Source organism: Drosophila virilis, chromosome 4 (genome assembly GCF_030788295.1).
Source record: "Drosophila virilis strain 15010-1051.87 chromosome 4, Dvir_AGI_RSII-ME, whole genome shotgun sequence".
Lineage (NCBI taxonomy): Eukaryota > Metazoa > Arthropoda > Insecta > Diptera > Drosophilidae > Drosophila > Drosophila virilis.
The window spans coordinates 28,544,282-28,565,856 of NC_091546.1; the positions used below are offsets into that span (position 1 = coordinate 28,544,282).

The 21,575-nt window shown below is 37.7% G+C and overlaps 3 protein-coding genes across 4 annotated transcripts in view; 2 read left to right on the forward strand and 1 right to left on the reverse strand.

The window, feature by feature from the left end:
• Window positions 1-1,272: 1,272 nt before the first annotated feature.
• Window positions 1,273-2,216, forward strand: Flad2 (Flavin adenine dinucleotide synthetase 2). The gene has a single exon (XM_002057399.4). The coding sequence runs from the start codon at window positions 1,368-1,370 to the stop codon at window positions 2,139-2,141; it is 774 nt and encodes a 257-aa protein (XP_002057435.1). The 5' UTR covers window positions 1,273-1,367; the 3' UTR covers window positions 2,142-2,216.
• Window positions 2,217-3,501: 1,285 nt separating this feature from the next.
• LOC6634176 (uncharacterized) lies at window positions 3,502-4,664 on the reverse strand. The gene is made up of 2 exons (XM_032433112.2): window positions 4,519-4,664; window positions 3,502-4,154 (listed from the first exon to the last, which is right to left on the reverse strand). Exons 1-2 carry the CDS (start codon window positions 4,611-4,613, stop codon window positions 3,605-3,607), a joined length of 645 nt encoding a protein of 214 aa, XP_032289003.1. The 5' UTR covers window positions 4,614-4,664; the 3' UTR covers window positions 3,502-3,604.
• Window positions 4,665-5,898: 1,234 nt separating this feature from the next.
• The window catches only part of LOC6634140 (uncharacterized), a 126,983-nt gene continuing 111,306 nt past the window's right edge, over window positions 5,899-21,575 (forward strand). The window contains exons 1-2 of one of the 2 annotated variants that reach the window (XM_070208754.1): window positions 5,899-6,260; window positions 19,339-19,682. The gene's annotated coding sequence lies outside the window, so the exon portion shown is untranslated. Of the gene's footprint in view, window positions 6,261-11,384; window positions 11,488-19,338; window positions 19,683-21,575 lie in introns of those variants that run through there. The other variant, XM_070208755.1, reaches the window with a different exon arrangement.

A 21,575-nucleotide genomic window follows, 5' to 3' on the forward strand; every position in this document is an offset into this window, starting at 1 on the left:
GGTTTATATAGGGCCCACGGGTTGTGTCAAAGAAATGCAACGACAAGCATTGACCAAGTTTGAAGTCGCGCTGTTTTGAACATCTCAGCGTTTTTTTGTATAGTGCTCGAAAAGCAACTACTCGCACTTTTATAAATGACTTATACATTTTTTTCTATTTCCGCTACATATTGTTGGTTATTTTTTAAAATCTGCATTACGAAACTTTTAAGAAATTTTTTTCAGTTAAAGCTAAGCTAAGCTTTGTTTTATTTTTTTTTTTAATATTATTATTTTACTTAGCTAGCCTTAAGTTTTTCCTTGAATGAAGTAAGTTTAATTTGTTTTGCTCTTATAATTAAAAAAAGTGATAATCTATTAATTCCAATCTTCTCTATTATTTGATTTTTTTTTTTTTTTTATCTGTCTGTAAAGATAGGCGAGTTTCTATAGAGTTGCATTTAGTTTGTTTTCATGCAAATTTTAGAATTTTGGTGTGCAAATTTCTGTTAAGTAAAATATATCACATATTAGAAGTTTAATGATTTTTGTGTTTTTGAAAATTGGGTTGATCCCACGGAACTTTATCATAGCTCCCTTCAAGAATAATAATAATGATAATTAAGTAAAATAAATAAATGTTTTGCACTTAAGTTTAAAACTCGAGAACAAAGATAATAATAAATAATAATATTTATTTAAACTAAATAAAAGTATTAGATCTGTAAAATTGTTTGTTAACTATTTATTTATACATTTATTTTCCATTTTATATACTCTTTGATACCATCTCTGAGAGGGCATATCCGTTAATAACATATATATTTTTAATCCGCATAATCCCACGTGTTGTTAGGGGTATTTGCCTGTTTCTATGCTAACTGATGAGTTAAAGAAGTTCTCATAAAAAACTATTTCAGTGTTAAAAGAAACCTTGGTTATTATAAGCTTCAATATGCTCTTTAGCTATAAGAACAATTTGAACAGGATCGCATTACTATATTAAATATATATATTGTGTACAAATACTGAATCATTAGGATGTTTGACTGTCTTCTATACCCTGCTTAAATAAGGCATGGGCTTGACAATGGTAATATAAAGATGGTATACTAAAATATTTTGTTAGATGTCTACAGGTTCAGTCCTAAACAAATATATTAAAAACTGAAAAGTAGCTAAAATCAGCTTTAGATATAAAGATATTATGATGAAGCATTGGTCTGAATATTTTCCGCGCTTTTCTATAATTTTTTTCTTCCAAGTTTTTTTGTGTAATAAATAAAAGTCAGAATTTGTCACAACTGAGATTTAAAAATATTTACATTTTAGAAACGGGCAATATTACAGTAAAAGATAAATTTTAGCATTCCGAAGAATCAGGCGTCATGATATCACAGCAACAAAATTGGCTGAGAATGTGGCAACAGTCGGTGAGAATAAAGCGCAGTTGTTATTCTAAGGCTACGGATGAATCGAAGAGCAGAGGGAACCCTCATTTTGCGGCCAAGCTGCAGCAGGCAGAGTCAATTATTAAGCGTGCCAGCAGTTTGTACGGGCCGGAGGAGCTGATGTTGTGCTTCAATGGCGGCAAGGACTGCACCGTACTGCTGGATGTGCTGACAAAGCAGAGCGATGCGTTGAAGCCCCTGCGCGCCGTATGCTTCAAATCCTTTGATCCTTTCGAAGAGGTGGAGAAGTTTATAGACTTATGCACGCAGCGTTATTCTATGGATCTGCGGCGCTATAATGGCGTACTGAAGCTGGCCATTGAGCAGGCATTGGCCGAGCAGCCGCAGGTTCGTGCCGTCTTTCTGGGCTGCCGACGCAGCGATCCTGGCTGCGCTGAGCTGTCGGAGTTAACGCCCTGCGACAGGGATTGGCCGCCGCTGATGCGAATCTTTCCACTGCTGGAGTGGAGCTATCATGATATTTGGGATTATCTGCGTAGCCAACAGTTGCCCTACTGCAGTCTCTATGATCAGGGCTACACATCGCTCGGGGAGCGGAGCAACACACGAACGAATCCCAGCCTGCTGGTCTATAATGAGCAATTGGGCAAGCTGATCTATCGGCCGGCCTATGAGCTCAGCAATGATAAACTGGAGCGTGCCAATCGCGAGGATTCGCAAATACTCCAATTGCAACAGCACAATACCTAAATAAAAGTACAAAATAGATCAAGTCAAATTCAAGTTTTTCCATTTTTTGCATATATGTATAAATATATTTTTTTTAATTTGAATTTTGTTGGTCAAAGTTTTCTTTTTTCAACTTGCGAATGCTTTGCAATTGGAGCAGCAAGTGTCCACAAAACTGGGTCACACACAAACATATGCACACTCTTTCGTACACACACACACCATATATTTTGTTTGCCATTCGCGCTTATCAGAGCCCATATTATAATATATTTTTGTATAAGAGCTAGAATATTGAGTAGTATAAGAGAAATTCGTGTGGTGAGTATAGGTATCATAAGGTGAAAGCGCATTGAATTGATAGGGCAAAACTTAACAAAATATTTATATTGTTATGCGCCAACCTTAATAAAAGTATATATTTCATTAAGATGCACTTAAAGTTAGGTTATTTTAAATGTCTTGAATAATATGCTTGTGTTTAATACGAGATTTGTTGACATAAGTATAACTAATTCTTTGACTCGCGCAGCACCTGAATGTATATTGCAATAAAATTTAAATTTTAAATATTTATACATATATTGTGGTTTGCCTTTTTGTCATTTTACTAGCGGGTATAGCCCGGCCTTGCCCGTGGCACTTATGTTATAAAATCAATGTTCTCGAATAGCAAACTACTCTCACACAAACGTTTTACGTCATTTTACCACTGTTTCGATTGGAATTTCGCAAATCGCTGAAACACGCATTCAATATATTCTTATATATTATAATATATCATTAAATTCTTATAAGTTCTTATGTAGGCTTTAAAAATAAGTTTAAAGCAAATCGGACACCACATAAAACTTCGCCAAAAAAATTTTTGAATCGCATTTCTGCCGAAGGAGTTTAGATTTTGCGAAAAATGTGAAACACGTCTCAAATGATTTTTCATATAGAGCTTTGAAAATAAATTTGAGCGCGAAACTTCACCCACCAAAGCTTTGACCCCCATTTCCACCAAGGAATACATTTTTGGAAAAGTGTGAGACAACCCTCAAATGAATTTGAGCAAAGAACTTTGAAATTGAGTTTGAGGCTAATCGGATTCCCGGTTTTTCGATACTTGCGGGTGGAATTTCCCGAAACCCCGTCTTAACGTGCACTTTCATCACAGTTACCCTCACTACAGTTAACATTTCAGCTTCCTAGCTCTTACGGGTTTTGCTGTGCGTTGATCACCAATCAGTCAGTCAGTCAGCGAGTCAGTCAGCCAGTCAGTCAGGAGATTATTTAGTCGGCTGGGATGAAAATGGATTTGGAGAAATTACTTTACTTATTTATTAATCGTATGTTAACTTAAATCTGATTAATTAATGCAGAAAATGAGAGAACTTTAAAGATAAATAGTTTGCATTGAATAAACTTTTATTATATTCAAATTGCTGCTGCAGCCTCTAGTGCTTTGAAATGCCGGCATTAATAATTAATGAACGTTCTCATTTCAAACCCTTTATAAAGTAAACAAAATTCTTGACCATTGACGAATCACTGGCATTGTGGCTGCTGCCGGGCGTATTTCCTTGCAGCTCGCCAACTAGAAGCAGCGGCCGATTCGGATCGGTTTTCAGATTTCTCACATCCAGATCGTTATCCAATTCAATTTCAATTTTATCCACATTGCGCTTGCTTTTGCCCTCCTGATCGTTGTAGTCCTCGCTGGCCAGCAGCTGCCCATAGACCTTCAGCAGATTATGCTCTTCGGATTTTTCCAGGAAGTTGAGCAGCTCCTTGATGGTCTTGTCGTGCTTGTGTGCCTGCTGTGCATCGTACGGTGGCGATTTTCGTGTTGCAAACTGGGCACGATAGCCAGACTTCTGACCCGTTGGGGTAAGACTGACCCGATACCAGTGTTGATCCTCCGGGTCCTGACCCAGCAAAGCATATTCAAATTGTGGTGCGGGCGTAGTCGCTGTAACGCCCAGTCGATCGGTGGTGGGCACAAAGTTGTTGTAGCCACTTGAGTTGCTCAATTGTGGCTGCTTGTACCTGGTTAAATACAGAGTAACTTTTTTTTAAATTGTAGCCAAACATGCACGAGAGCTCAAGTCGACAGTGTCCGACTATGAGATATGATGCAGTCAGGCTAGAACACATATTTGCAAGGCTTTAAGATGACGTCATATTTTGTGGCAACCGGGGAGCATTTAATGGGTATATTGTTTTTTTGGTCTGTTTGGGTTGAAAAAGAAACTGACAAAAAATGGCGTTAAATTTTCACATTGGCGGACGGCTCAAAAATACATATTAGGGGGCCTACTTCTGCCTAATATATACTGTCGCATTTTTAAATTATACCCTCTTATTCAACGATTTTGAATGGTGTATATGCATTTGCTTCTTTTGCACTTACCCCAGCTGATTGTAGCGTGGTACATCCACTGGCAGGGCTTGGCCTAGGGCCAACAAAGTATAGAGAGTAATGCTCAGAGTCTGTTGCTTCCACATATTCCCAAGTTTTGCTGACTGTTGCACATTTGTGGCTAGCTCTTGGTTTTTATAGCCACATCATTAGAGTCGATTCTATTCGGTTTTGGATTGCAGCAGCTGGCTTCGAATTCGGCGTGCAAATCGCCATGTAAACAATGGAACTACTCAGATAACGTGCTGTCGCTTTTCTATAACATCAAATCATAATTTTGTCACGTTTGAATCGGATCTCTTTCGCGTTTTTATTAACTTGAACCACTTGATAGGTTGACTCGAGTTTTAACTCTAATTAATTAGAAGCTTAATTATATAGAAAGTCAATCGATTTAAACTCATTCTTTTCGACATAATTTGGTAACTAATAGCAAATTTTCTTTCAATTTTCACTTTAGCATCCAAAAGAAAGATCACTAACAGTATTAAGAATTGTTTTTTTATGCATGATTACAAATGTTTAACTAAATAAAAAAAATACTTAATTGATTGTCAAGCTGGAAGCCATTTTGATATTGAGTTTTTCTTACTTATTTTTAATTAATTTTTCTTTTTATATAAAAAGTTTCCTATGCACTTGACTAAATTATAAAGGCTTACAAAATAATCCTTATGGGTAATCTCTGTAAATATTATATTTAGTTGTCACATTTTGAGCTCTACTTTCTTGACTTAGATTGCATTTTATTAGGCTAACAATTATTTGCTTGAGGAAATGCCACTTACCAATAGGCACTTCCGGCCAACTGTGCACACTGAGTGGGCAGCATAACGAAAGCGAGTATATCTCTTATTGCTATCTCTGTCATACGCACGCTTGACATGAATGACAGCGTTGCCAACGTGGATGTTGGAATTATTATCAGTGAAATTGGCGACCTTTCTAGTGGCCTGCAAGTGGGTGGCTGGGCGGTTGGGTTCAGTATAATGGGTAGGGGGGGCTACTCACAAAAATACTTTCACTTTAACTGTCCTTTAACTGTGCGCGTGCTCTCTCGCTCTCAATCGCTTCTTGTCGCTCTCTCGCTTTGTCTCTTTGAGCAGCTGGTTGCCTGCTCAGCTGTTGTGGGCGACATTGCCATTTGCCTGTTGTGTGCAATCGTTTGGCAATTTGCGCGCGCATTGCCCAACACTACTGTACAACACTGACACACGCACTTCGCACACAACACACATACGCAACGTTGTCCGTGAAGCAGCAGCAGAAGCAGCAGCTGCAAAGCTCTGGCTCTACTGTGGCTGCGCCTCGACTGAGTTCGTTTGGCTTTTGGTTCGGGCCAAGTTTTTTGCAAATTCAGTAGACAATCTTTCCTCATTTCGTTAACACACACAGACACGCAGCACAACTTAACAAAAACTGGCTTCAAACTCCAAGCAGCAATAACTAATAGCATAACCAATAAATAAATCAAATTTATAAATAAAAAAAAAAGAAAAATTATTTATTAAATGGTAGTGCTTAATGAGCTTTGCTGTACATCTGTTCAACGGTCGTGTTTTTGATAAAACCAAATAAATTAATCTAATTAATTCCAAAATTAAACAAAATATTTGTTCGCACACTATCAAAAAAGAAGTTATATTTATATAAATATATAACACATATATATTTAATAATGTTTCCAGCCGTGCGCGACTCGTGCGTATCCTTCTTCTAGCTACGAAACTAAAGTACGTAGAAAAAAATGTATCTCTTATCAGCCAGGTTATGCGTAGCACAGCAAATATGCTGATAAAAAGCTGCCAATTGTAGCGTAGAGCAAATTGCATGATTTTAGCCTATTTTGCCTTGTGCCGGAGCCGACTGTGAAATACTTATGTTTCTATAAGCAAAAGGCCTAATTATTCTATTTTACATTTAACCATTAAACGCTTGTTTATTTAGCGATTATAGTGTCCGACTTATGCTAGCCCAACTCATCGACAGTTCAATCCATAATAGCATTATAATTGATATGGTTTCTTCTCTTTAAGCATACGGCTTTCATGATGTTTAATTTGTTTGAAGTATATTTTGATTGTAGCTGTATAACAAATTTATTTACTTTTTATTTATGTAAATTATTTTAAAAAAAAAGTATGTACTAAACAACTTTTATTTTAATTTTAACTTTTCGATTTACACCTCTTAAATAATTTAACCAATATTTGTTTTAAACAATTTGGGATCGCGTACAGGGAACTGTATTATACCTAATCCACATATGTTGGTCACTATACCGTGATACAACAAAAGTATGCTGTAATATATATATATATATATATATATATAATAGCATTATTTTTATGGTGTACGCATTAAGATTACATTCCATTGGCATTGTAATGTTGCGTAGGTTTTCTTTACAAGTTCTAATTTTTTTTTTAATTTAATTAAATGTTCAGCTCATGTTGAGAATAGAATTTACGTAGTCTGCGTGTTCAAGTAGCGTGTAAAGTAATTTACCCAACCAACAAAAGTTTCGTGTACGTTTAATTTTAAGCTCAAAATAAATAAACAATCGCAAAAGGCACGACCAAATTCCAAAAAGGCCTTCAAAATAAGCCAAGTTGAGTTTCATTTGAGTTAGTTAGGCGAACTAAAAAAAACAGAGAAAGATAAAAAAATAATGTAGAATAGAAACTGTTCCATTACTTTCGTTTTTAGCTGCCTAAGACTTTATGTACTTGGCTTGGTACTAGCTGTTGTTGTTACCTAGATTAGCCTAAGACGCATACATAATATATATTTGAGTGCGAGTGTGTGGAGGTATGTATGTCTTTTATTCAGGTGTGTCTAATACGTTTGTGTGTGTGCGTTTGTGTGGGCGTGTGTGTGTGTGTCCAATCGTCCTTCAACAATTTTGCAATCGTTGAACTTCTGGAGCAAACATTTATTATAGGAAGAAATTCCTGTTTGGAATGTTACCCAGTTGGGTAAGCTATGTTAAGTTTGATTGCTCCACATAATTCCTTTATTTACAATTAGTTTTGGGGAAAAGCCATGTTTTCAACATAATAAATATTTGGTATATTTTTTCACACATAACTTGTAAAGCGACAATTTTAAATTTGATTAATATATAATAAAGTTTTCTTAAAACACTTAAATTCAAGCTCGCATAAGTTGTGGGAAAAATTACTTTAAAAGTGAATATTCTGAATTGGTGTCTTGAATAGATAGATATTTCAATTATTTGTCTTTTTAATCTTTAAGGAAAACTATCCTTTTATCACAGTTTACTTTGACAACAAGCTCCTGTGAATCCAATATTTATTTTATCGTTTCGTAACGCATTTAAAGTACATAACAAATTTTAGCATGTCCAATAAAATCTAGACATTACCAATAAATAGAGTTATACATCAACTTTTGACGTAGCTGCTATTTTAATTTATTTTTCGTTTTTTACTACTTTAGGGTCATTTTGAGTGAATGTGTGCGGGTGACTATTGTCCTGTCTGTATGTGTGAGAGCGGTTTTTCTATAAGGTGAGCAGCCGTAGCCATAAAAAAAAGCGAACCTGCTTGCTTTGAAGTCGTAAATTGCTGCTCGTTCCTGCTGTTCTTGCTCGTGGTTGTAATGAATATAAAACTGACTTTTGACTGCCTGTATTTTGTATTGTATTTTACTGCGTATACACACACACGCACAGACTCACACACAACTGTGTGCATTTCCTTAACATAATTTCGACTTGGGCGAAACACGAGCTTTAAATGATGCCTTAGCTTTTTTTGCTTTCTGTTTGCCAAACAGAAACTTGTTGAGGCTTTTGGCCGAGCATGCAAAGAAAATACAGAAATATTCCAGTTTTTGGCATGCCATAAGCAAATGTACAATTTTTAAGCACAATGTTTTTTTTTTTTTGCTCCAATAAAGAAAAAACATTTCAACATTTCACTTGCATTTTCTTGCTCCAATTCCAGTTGGCAACATTGCTTGCTTCCACTTGGTTCTTTTTATTTTCTTCTGCTTTTGGTTCGAAAACTCACTCGCAAAGCAACCAGTGTTTCCTATGAGATAAGCAGCTCGTGCACAGTAGGGAGTGGAAAGAGGGGGTGGTGGGGGGAGGGGGTGTAAGCGGGCAGCTGCACGAGCTGTAGCCAGCCAAGCTCAACGACACACTCCTGGCTCCTTAGAACTTGGCCAGGCGGCACGTACGAAAGCAAGATGATAATTTTATTGAATACATACAAAACAGTCTCACATAAATATTGCATATAGATGAAGTAGATGGGTTCAGGCGGAATATATGGAACACAATGTGATAAGAGAGTTAGGTGTTGACCTGTTATGCAAAACAGAATATAGCTTCGACTATTGCAAGTCGTCTTCCCTCCATATCCTCTCACGTAAAACATACAAATTCTCAAGTAGCTCTTACAGTTGCCCCTAGAGCTAGCCCAAGAATGTTTAAAACTGTTTTTTGTTTTTTATAATTATTTCGTCAAGATTTTAATTCTGACGCTATTCAAACTTGAAGCTCTTTAACTTTCATCACTCTAATTGCATTTTTATTTAAGTTAATTATATTCTTAAGAATAAGTTCTCTGTAATAAAAAGTGGCAATCCAATCCCATAAATTAGATGCAGTCTTTAATCTCAACAATTGAGTCATTTTCGCTACTTACTTATAATCATCGGCAACATGATAATAATATCTTTAGTAGCTTTTGGTTCATAAAACAAGAATATTTTAAAACATATTTTTAAAAGAGATTCTTAGCTTGTGTAGTTTCTTGCCAAACTTTTAGTCAGCTGTTCTTAAATAAGAATTGATTTGTGCGTTCAATTGTATGGCCAAATAACTGGTCGAAAGTCAGTTTGCCAAGTCAGTGGCTTGTTGGATATTAGACTAACGTAGTGCTTGAGTTTATTTGCGTTTGATAAGCAGTCTTTTTTTGTGAATATGAATGCTACAACATGGCAATAAGGAGACACTTTAATGGGCCTGGTCAATGCCAAAGCCGTAGCCAAAGCCAAAAGCCAATGCGTATTTCTTTCAAAGTCGTCATCGCGTGGGTGGTTGGGTGGTTGACTATTTGAGTGGGTCGTGCCAAGCCCACAAGGCTAAGCCATATGTATGGCCTTTCCATCGTCTAACTGTCTCAGCAGTAACAAATCAGTAGAAAATACCTAAAACAAGAATAACAAAATACAGCGTAGAAATCTAAGTAAATTCCTTGAAATCAGTTTAAAAGTATAGAAGAGCGCCGCGTGCCAATTTTTGAAAAGTTCAATTTAAGTACTGCAATAACAACAATAACAACGACTATGAATATACGCTTTACTGCTGCGGGTTTTGTTCTTATAAACAACTCGAGTACAAAGCCAACTCTCCCAAATGTTTTGCTCTCTCGAAACGAATTGCGCGCGCATTTTCTGTAGAGAGCGCGCACAGGACGAACAAACTCTTCCCACAGGAGCTGAGACGCAGCTGCTCGGGCATCTGGAGTTAGTATACAAAACGCCAGCAAGCCAGACGCGTTCAAAAAGCGGCAGCAGCAGCAGCTGCAGGTAAAGCAGCGCCAAAAAATACGCGTCAAGTGTTGTTAAGAGTGAAAGTTGTGCAGTTTCCTCAAATTGTTGTCCGGCACATGTGGCGTATGTGTAATCATATCGCCCTTCTATTCGCTGCTCATTCGGTTAAGTTAAAAAGTGCGTGTGTGCTGCTTTCAGCTGTTGCTACCTAAAATTCATGTCTTGACTGATTACAACTTTTATTGCTATTCAATAAACATAAAAAGTTTCTCGAGATGAGCATGTGACATGCCCTGGCTTAGACTGCCTTTAGCATATCTTTTCTAATGCCAATTAATGTCTTAAATCGTAAATTTCTGGCAGTGACCCTTTTTTTCACCATTCAAAGTTCGTCTATTTTACTCTAGTTCACTTTTTAATTGTTTTTAAAGGCGACTGCAGAGTTTACGTTTTATGTTAAAATTATGTCCGTATATTTTTAATACGAAATGCTTTAACTATGCTGTCACATTATGATCGAAAATGTTTGGTGGGCTCTATTCAGTTCATTCTGGTTATTTACTATTGAAATCCCCTCATTTTTGTTTTTTTTTTCTGTTTATTGTAAAACTTTCGGGCTTTGATATGGTCATCTCTAGTTTTTCTGAGGTCAACTAAATTTTTTTTGGGTGCAAACTGTAAGCGGTTGTCAATGTTCCTATTGTTAATTATCAATAAGTTTTTCTTTTGTGGTTTCCTGTTGTTATTGTGCTTATGCTTTTATTTTTTTTTTTGTTTTTCTTTTGTGTATTTGTTTGGTTTTTTGGGTCAAAGTTGATGAATTTAATGTTTGCATTCATAATCATAGGATTTTCTATGTTTTAGGGCATTATGTGCAAATTATGCGCTGTGCAAGGCTAAACCCAAGGTAAATCTATAACTAAAACTGAAACTTAAACTTCAGCAGCCATTAAATCGAAACTTTGATAACAAAGTAAAAAACTACATAAAATAAAAAAGAAAAAAAACGAGCTAACAGCAATTGTAAAACTGTGAAAAGTGCAATCAAATAAATTTTTCTGCTGACACACTAAGTACCGTGGCAGCAAAAGGTCAGCCAAGGAAAATGTGCATTAAAAATTGTGCTAACATTCAGTTCGGGGGCAGCACCAACAGCAACAACAATAACAATAACGAAGATAACAATAAAAACAAGGATAATACGCCTGAGGACAACGTCAGCCAGTTCGAGTTTCAATTGCAATTGCCACGCAAAAGTGCCAAAAGCCCCAAATTATCGAGCTTTAAAATTGTTATGTGCTGTTGCTACTTTATCATCATTGTCCTGTTGATCTAACTTAAACTAACCCGAATGCTTAACAAAATACAAAAACAAGGTTTAATAAACAATTTACATAAAATATTCGTAAACCACAAGAAAAACGCAAGCAGCAGGTAAATTTTTGTTGCCTTCTTTTTAGAGGTGGCAAATTTTGAATTTAGGGCGTAAAATTGTAAATGACCTTTGAAGAGTGTATTTAAATGTTGTATATGTGTATATAGTATATGTATTCTTAATCGGTGTCTGCCTGCCTATTCTTAATTTTATGCCAAGTATATACATATATATCTATATATAAACAAGTTTTTCCTAACTGGTGATCAACGCACAGCCGAAGCCATAAGCTGAATATTTCGCTGAATTGCCTAATGAATGAGGGCGTACGTTAAGACAGGGTTTCGGGAAATTCCACCCGCATATGTGGAAAAACCGCGAAAATGTTTGTATAAAACTTTGTTGCTTACCATTCGATTGGCCTTAAGTTAATTTTAAAGATATAAAAATTCTCTTTATTGCAGCTAATTTTGTGTAACTTTGTTTAGCAATTTTTATCAGCGTGAGATATCACTTCCAAAGGTCTACATGAAAAACTATTTGGAAAATCATCATGTGTTTCACACTTTTCATAAAATCAGAGCTTCCTGGGTAGAAATGCGATTAAAAGATTTTTTGGGCGAAGTTTTAAGTGGTGTCCGATTTGCATCAAACTTATTTTTAAAGCTCTACATAATAACTTAATAAATACATGTTTCGGTGATTTGGCAACTTTCTCCCGCAACAGTGGTTAATTAGCGAAAAAATGTCGTATAAAAGTTTTTTGCTTGCCATCCGGTTGGCTTCAAAATCACTTTTAAAGATCTTCGGGTTTCCAGGTTTGATAAACGTTGCACAGACAAGGCCGGACAATTCCTGTTAAAATAGTACTTGTATTCTTAATCATTTACTATTATCGAGTCCATGTAAATATATCGGTGTGCCTGCATGTTGGATTTGTGGATATGATACTTCAGTCGGAGCGGCCGATTGCGAACGGAATACATAAAAGCATCGGTCGAAAATGTAGTTTACGTCCAAAAATAATTTGTTTTTTATATTTTATACTTAAATTTTAGCAATTTTATGTTTTACGTTATAAAAGGGAAATCTTATCAAAATGGGCCCCTTCAAACAGTGTAAATAGCCTGTAAGGGTATTTATATTCGGTAACCCGAAGGTGTTTTTTCCTTTTTATTTCTATTAACCCAAAAGTCTTTGTGTACACTTTGATTTAAATCGATACACAATTGTTCTCAATTAAACTAAATTGCTATTAAATAGTTTATATGTTTTAGTTTGAAAGTATGCATGCATAAATCAATATGATTAGAGCTACCCTACAATTAGAATACATATGGTTAGAAACCAGCAATTTATTGAATAATATTTTAAGCAAATTATATACCTGCATTGGATTGCCATAAATAAAATAAAACTGGCTTGATGTGAGTGTTTATTGTGCTACACAAATGAGCATTACCAATGTCATTATACATATTAATACAGGCTTTCTCGTATTGAGAGCCGGGTATATGCCGGCGTTGCACTACTTTGCTATCGCTTTCTTATCCTCCATCGGAAAGTTGGACATAAAGTTCAAGAAATTTACCGTGAATGCTAAGTTTAGTATTTTACGAACAAAATACCTTCTAGATTTTTTTTGTTAAACAAAAGTTGTGTTATTAATGGATTTTTGTTTACAGGGTGTCTGTGTGTTGCGTTTTCTCGAACAGATAATTTGTTCTTGTGTTAGCTTGTTTTTATTGGGTTTGAATTGCATTTAGCATTTATTGAGTGTTGTATTTCGTTTTATTGAAATTAATGTTGAATTGATGTATGCCACAATCTGCTTATGTCAACACACACACACACACACTGTCCTACTATAGTCGAGGCTCTGTTCCCCAGACACCCACAAGTAGTGGCGGTTAACTGTTTCGGTAGCACTGCGCTAGTGCAGCAGGCATCGGAAAACGAAGTGGTGGTGCCAAAAAAAAAAAAAAATGGACGGTTCAAATACCCCAGGCCCAGATGGTGTGCCACGTCAATGAAACCAGAACTCTACGCCGATATACCAGATGCTTACAGGACGGCGTTTTTCCTAAGCGATGGGGGCCAGTCGCGGAACCATCGAGATATAGGTCAATCTGCTGCCTTATGGATTCGGTGGGAAATAAGGCTTATAAATAACCGACTACTAAGTATCGTCGAGGAGAAAGAGGAATCAAGGTCTACGATTGACCAAATTAAAGCGTTGGTGGATATTGCAGTAATGCAATAGAGGGTACCCGATAGAGGTAGGGATAAAACGAGTATAGGTTGGTTACTTTGGACATCCGCAATGCCTTTACTTCAGCAAGCTTTGCCGCGCTTCTAGGGAGCCGTATTTCGGATAGGGATACAGTGCTACATTTTGGAACGCGGCGAACAAGGGGCGATGGACACACAAACTAATCCCCAATCTAGAGCAATGGACTAGAAGACAGAAAGGAGAAGTCAATTTTCACCTAACGTAGGTTTTTACTGGTGCAAGGATACATCAGAATGCCCAAACAGCTCAAAGCTGACGTGACGTTCATGTTGGAAGGAGAGGACAACTAAAGAAATCCAAGCCAGCTCATTAAAGGCATCCAGAAGGATCTGAGAATATGCGAAAAGGAGCGACGAAGATTGGAGACTGTCTCACATACGCAAGCTATCCCCTCGAAATAATACTTTGCTGTGATCTCGCGGGGCATTCCCCAAAACATTTTGATTGAGTGATGGTGGAGGGGGGGGGGGGGGGGGGTGAATTTAGCTGTTGACGGAGTCAGCGAATTGTGCATATGGTTGGCCCGGGTTTTCGGTATCTTACGAAGATTTTCACCTCCATACAGTCACACATTGCGCATACGCTACATGGGCCGTTGTTGTCTTTCGTTTGCTTGCCCGCTGATTACTCATACGATATGTAGCACAGTTTAATGATAATTGGTTTTACCGTGTGGCAGAGTACAATGCACACTCACGCACACATATGCACTCACACACACATATACTCACTCACTCGCTCACAAATACACACATACCCTGACTTTTTCATAAATATGTATGTGTTGTAGTTGGCGTTTTCATGGGTGCTTTTCAATTCACGTTGCTGACCCTAATTTTCACTTGTTGTTGTTTTTTTTTGTGTGGGTAGAATAATTTTAACGGTCGGCTTTTTGTAAAAATTATGACACTTGGCCATAAATATTGTTGGCTTGTAAATGTACCGTTTGCCAAGAAAATTAATTAATCCAAAGGGCCGCATTTTTTTTAAGTTTAATGCGTGAATATATAAATTTATTAGTGGCAAGTCCGCGTGTATGCCTTCATTTTTATACCCTCTAGCTTTGGATTTGTGGGCGTAAGCCATCTACTCAAATTTAATATTGTAAAGTTCTGATAAGACTCGAAATTTCTCTAAGTATTCCTTTAAGAAATATATTTAGATTTAATACTGTAAGTTAGACTATGAAAGAAACAGAATTTCTTAAAATATGAATACTTCTTTGTAAGGCCACGAGTTCAATTATGCACTGCAAGATTTTTGGTGGGTGTACCCATTGGCAAATAAGAAAAAAATTGTGCTCCTTTTTTATATGGCCCATAAATGCAATGTTATCATAGCCCTCATATACAAATGTATTTGTGTGTGTGTGTGTGTGTGTGTGTGTGTGTGTGTGTGTGTGTGTTTTTTTTTTTTTTTTTTTTTATTTTGGAAGGAAAGAAAATAACGGCTTAACATTTTACAAGGGGGAACTAAGACAACCAAAGAAGGAAAGGGTATTTTGTGGGGAGTAGAAAGTTGTAACCCGCTCCTGCGGGACAACCGCAAAGTACTACTTCGCAGGGCGGGGTACGGCTGTATATCAGCCGCTCATCAGTCGATGCCGCGTCGGATCCTCTCCTGTCGTCGCAGCTCCTTCATTATAGCCGATGCCATGTTAGCAACGGCTGTCCATCCATTTTCAGTGGCCACCATTCGCGTCACGAGATTCTCCGGAGACAAATCATTTCTGCCCGCCGTCGCTTTGTCTCGCTCGCGACTATAGAGTGGGCAGTAGAACAATGCGTGCTCCGCGTCCTCAATCACACCGTACCCACAGTGCTCGCAAAAGGGGTCGTCCTCATGATTAAACCTGTGCAGGTACGCTTTAAAGCAGCCATGCCCAGTAAATATTTGTGCCAGGTAGTGGTCTACATCGCCGTGTCGCCGCTGTAGCCAAAGCTTCAGGTTTGGGATTAGTCTGTGGGTCCATCTGCCACTTGAGCTCGCATCCCATTTGCTTTGCCATTGTTCGATGGTGTTATCCCTCAGTTGCCTGTTGGTGGTTGCCCCACTTTGCCTTTCGGCAGCCATCAGGCCGAGTGGGATCATGCCTGCCAGTACTAAGGCCGCGTCTTCCGATACAGTGCGGAAGCAGGTGGCTACACGCAATGCACATCGTCGGTATGCAGCATTGCATCCTCGGCTGTAAGATGCAACCTCCATTGCGGGGGCCCATATGTTGGATCCGTAGAGGATTGTGGACGTCACCACTCCAGCGATTAGCCTTCTGCTCCTCTGCCTTGGTCCTTTGGTGTTCGCCAACATTCGGCTAATGGCTGTTGTAACACTGGCCGCTTTGTGGCTAATATACTCCAGGTGCTGTTTATACGACAGTCTGTGGTCTATCATGACGCCCAGGTATTTGATGGCGGGCTTGGACTTAATGATAGCACTGCCAACGCGCAACGATGTCGTCTCAACTATCTTTCTGCTGCTTATTAAGACTGCCTCCGACTTCTGCTCCGCTAGCGTGAGTCCGTTCTGGGATAGCCAGTCAATTATCCTGTCGATGGCCGCACTGCTCCTAAGAGTGACCTCATCGAGTTTCTTCGCCACAGTAACAACAGCGATGTCATCGGCGAAACCAATGATTGTGTTGCCCTCTGGTAGGCAAAGGCGCAGTACTCCGTCGTACATGACGTTCCACAGTAGCGGCCCGAGAACAGAGCCCTGAGGAACGCCTCCAGTTACCCTGTACTGTCGTTGGCCGTCTTCTGTGTCGTAATTTAGCACTCTGTCCTGGAAGTAGCTGGTCACTAACTTTATTAGTTGGCTCGGGATGTGTCTGGCCGTTAGCGCTTCTAGTATTTTTGTCCAATTGGCTGAGTTGAACGCGTTCCTGACATCCAACGTACAGACTAGGCAGTACTGTTTGGTGCCACCTGTCCATCTTGTGCCTTGGATAGCGTCTTCTGCTAGTTCAGCCACGGCCCTGATGGCATCCGTGGTGCTCCTGTGTTTCCTGAAGCCGAATTGTCGTTCAGACAGACCGCGCACTTCAGCAAGCTTGCATTCTAGGCGATTGCATATTATCCGCTCAAATATTTTTCCCATCGTGTCCAGCATACACAGGGGGCGGTATGAGGAGGGATCTTCTAGTTCCTTGCCGGGCTTCGGGATGAGCACAAGTCGCTGGAGTTTCCATCTTCGTGGTACTGTGCATTCCGCTATACATTGATTGTACAACTCCACGAAGCTTCTGGGCTGTGCAGTAATGACAGCTTTTATTACCCCGTTCGGTATTCCGTCTGGTCCAGGAGATTTGTCCGCCTTTAGCTTCGCAGCAATGCTCAGTACCTCATTGTCGTCGGTGGGTGCACAGTCGTTTATTCCGTTTGCTGGTAGTTGCGGTGCAATTCCAGGTGTCTGTCGAGGAAAGAGCGTTAGGACTATTTGTTTGAGCTGTTCCGGGTTTGTTGGCATTGGTTGCCTGCATAGCCTTCCCATGACTAGCTTGTAAGCCAGTCCAAAGGGCTCCGCGTCCGCAGCGTCGCAGAGCTTCTGAAAGTATCGGGATTTGCTGCGTCTGATAGCTTCCTTGAGTACTTTCCGCTTAGCTCTGAAGTTCTGCAGATGGTGCTCAAAATTGGGGGACGGTCTTGACCGTTGGCTCTTCCGCCTAGCTGCGAGGCACTCTTTGCGCGCTTTGGCTATGTCCTCGTTCCACCAGGCTACCGGTCTATGTGCGTTACCACCCTTACGAACTTTTGTCAGTATAGCGTCACATGCGTTGGTGATAGTCTCTGCTATCGCGTCAGCAGAGCTGTTGGCGTCGCCTCTTATGCCAAGTCCTTCTACCATAGGGAGGAGTCTTTCCAGGTCCATAGTGTTCATCTTGTATCCCGTGTGTTGGAGCCTTCTACTGGCGCCTCTGCTTCCAAGTTGATAGGTGTCCGTTATCACCGCAAAGTGGTCGCTGTGGGTGTATACATCCGATACATGCCATCTGGCGTCTCGGGCAACGTCTGGGCTGGCAAACGTCAGGTCTATGATCGACTCGCGACCCGCTTTGCTGTAAGTGCTTCTTGTGCCGATGTTCAGCAGACAGACATTTAGCGAAGCAAATATGTCCAGCAGGATGGTTCCCCTTGGTGTCGTTCTGCTGCTGCCCCATTCTGTGGCCCACGCGTTGAAGTGTGTGTGTGTGTGTGTGTGTGTGTGTGTGTGTGTGTGTGTGTGTGTGTGTGTGTGTGTGTGTGTGTGTGTGTGTGTGTGTGTGTGTGTGTGTGTGTGTGTGTGTGTGTGTGTGTGTGTGTGTGTGTGTGTGTGTGTGTGTGTGTGTGTGTGTGTGTGTGTGTGTGTGTGTGTGTGTGTGTGTGTTTGTGTGTGTACATGTGCCTGTGAATTGCGCTCGTTAAAACAGAAACGCTCTTCCACTGATATCAACGCGAATTTATTTTTATATTATCGAATTTTATGGCCGCCGTAAATATGCATTTATTCCTCTTTTCTTTTTAAGGTCCTGTGCAGAGTTTTTCTCTTTTTCCTATTATCTTGAGTTATAAGTAGAATGCACATCTCTAAGCTAGATGAAATATTTATTTGCATATTTATATGGCGTGCACATGGGTCAATTTGTGTAAATTCAATGCCAGGTTTTACCATATGTCATGGAAACCTAAGCGGTGCACAATAAATTTATTAAACAAGTTATAAATGTGCTGTACAAATGTCCCGCAGTCAAATTTCCAGTCGGTGGTCAGTACATGACCGTGAGTGTAACTGACATGGAAACAAAATAAGAAACACGTTTTTATTTCCGAACGCTCAACGAGAAGGTACTCTGAATATATTTTTACTGAAGCTCTACTTTATTTCGCAGTTTATAATGAGTTTTATTTTTTTATTATGTGATGACTATTAAAAAATCAGCTATATTTGAAAACCGTTTATTACTGTAGAAAACAAAATTAAATTATTTTCATAAGTGAGGGCTTTGGAATACTGAAAATGTAATGTTGACGTTGCAACACTTTGACTGTAATAAAGCGACATTACAGTCAATAATAAAATATATATATATATTTATAAAGTTTACAGTATTTAAATCGATTTAAATCCGATAACAATCTGATCACCAATCTTAGTCTCAAACCCAGAGACTCATTCCTTCGTTGCCCAAATGCCTGCGTAAAAAAATATTTACAAAGCCTATAGATTAATAATATTATTATAACTTTTATTTTCTTTAGGGTTATACACTATAAACAACAGAAAATCTAGTGTGCGGAAATCAATGCACTGGAGCACACATCCATATATGTATAATATATAAGTATACTATATAAGCTTTAGTGAACCCTTTATTTGCTATTCATTATTCGCGCGGGCACGTTTACAAATTTATTAAATTATTGTTGTTAGTATTGTTATTGCTTGCTGTTGTTTAGCAAATCGCTTGTGTTATCGGTGCTTACGCATGCATTACAATAAATTATACGGAATTGTCACTTGTATTTGGACAAGGTCACATAATTTCGATGTTTCCATTTAGTTAAATGGCTAACCTAAGTCTTATATTATATCAGTAGTATATGTATATAAATTTTAAACATCTTTTCGTTTTTTTTTTCAGCTACAATAAAATCTGCCCTGCAAATATAATATAAATTGTTCAGCTCGACCTAATTCACAGTTCAACATTTACTTCGGTGTCGTTTTAAATATTGTGTATAAATATCTTTACGTGTTGATGACAGATGACAGATAATCACCCTATTAAAAAGTATTCTAAAATAGCTAAAAGCAAAATTAAAGGAAAAAATAAAAGTTTAGTGAGTGTGAAGTGTGGTGTAGTGTCCATTAAGTGGTACAATGATAAATATTATAATGCTTTTAAAATGAAAATAAAAATCGCAATTCAATTCAGTAAAAAACAGCTACAAACGGCGGGCAATTCAAACGGTATACACACCTAAGGTGAGAGAATAATAAAATAATTTTCTGCAGATTGTTCCAATAACAATAAGTAAAGATCTTTTAAAGATGAACACACAAATTTTTGTTTATTTTTTTATGGCAAAAAATTTGCATCAAAAATATCTCTCTGACCCCATATTAGTTTCCTGTCGGTCGTATAAATACTTATTATGTATAATAAATAAAAATATATATAATAAAAATGTAGTATATACATAAAAATTTAAAAATATTTTTATTGGAACATTCGCAAGTAGCATTTTACAATTATATATAATCCTATTATATGTAGAGAAACATACATTAGATTAATATCACGTATGCTCCATTGTTCCGCTAGAACTTTTTTTCCATAATAGTGGTTAAGAAACCTCTAAAACCCTTTTATTCTTCTAAACTTGTTTTTTATATATTTTTATAGCCAACAGTTGGAAATAGAGTTATTTTGAAATGTTGATATGACATATGTATATAAATTTTATGTATTGTGTTTTTCTTGTGCTGTCAGAGGGGGTTATGTGTAATATGCATCATATTTATGAAGCTGCACAGCTAACATATTTGCCAAATATCAATATTTAATGCTACTCAAATTGTCAAAACGTTGATACGCATACAGCAAAAAAAGTCTAAGGTAAAGCAAACAAAAGTTAACCAACCGAAAACATAGACAGTCAACAGTCCCACCAAATGTGTGTATGTGTGTGCTGTAGTTGTGTTTACTGGTAGCTTGTGCCTATGTATGTGTGCGTGTTTGTGTGTGTGTGTTTGTTTTTTCAGCTTGGCCCGGTTTGTCAATAGCACACATAATTTTAAACATGTTGGGGTAATTGTTTTATAGCACTCACAGGACACACAAAAACAAATCAAAAACACAACAAAACCCAGGCAGATATAAACGTTATGTTAACGATTTACGAGTTTATTTCAATATAGACACAAATTATGTGTTTAAGATAACTCCCCGGACAATTCAACTCTGTGAAAAAATCGAAAATCTGAGTTTTTCAAAGAACTTTAGGTATCTAAATATCCAAATGAAACTCTTCAAATGCCAGATACACTCTGCTCCTATTGAGGAGAAGATATCTAAACTTAACTTTTAATATCTGCGAAAATTGGTCTAGGACTACTGTATCATATAGTATCGGTGGTGGCAATATGTCGTAAATTGAATGTGTGTTTTAAAAAGTTTTTTTTTTATGCTATTCAAAAAAAAAAAAAAAACAAGTAAGAGGTTCTAGTAAAAAAGATAAATTTAAAAGAAGTATCCTTGGCATTGTTTGATCTCTCAACTGACCGCATTATTTGCTGACAACTCTTCTCAACAGCCACACCAATGATTTTGTATTATTGAGAAAAAAACGAATTAATTAAATTAAAGAGGAGAACGGAAAACAATCGCAATTGCAATGCTGTTGATATAATTCGAAGTTATCGTTAACGGAAATTAACTCGATTTGCGCAGGCACTAGGAGGACCTACATCTCTAGCTCTTATAGGTTCTGAGATCCTTGCGTTCATACGGACAGACGAACAGACGGACGGACAGATGGACGGGCATGGCTAGATCGACTATTGATGCTGATCAAGAATATATATACTTTATGGAGATGCTTTCTTCTGTCTGTTACTTACATTTGCACAAATACATAATACCCTTTTACCCATTTTCAATATGTTCAAGGTATAAAAATATATTGAATGCTTTTGAATAATTTTAACATGAGAGTCAATCACGTTTACATAGGAGTTATAAAATATGTATTACACTTAGAAACAGTCGGTTTAGGATGAGTATTCTATCAAGGTCTATTTTTTCTTTGGCGTATCTAAAACAAAATACATCAATTTTAATAATCCTGATCACAATTGACTTTGTAAATTTTTGTA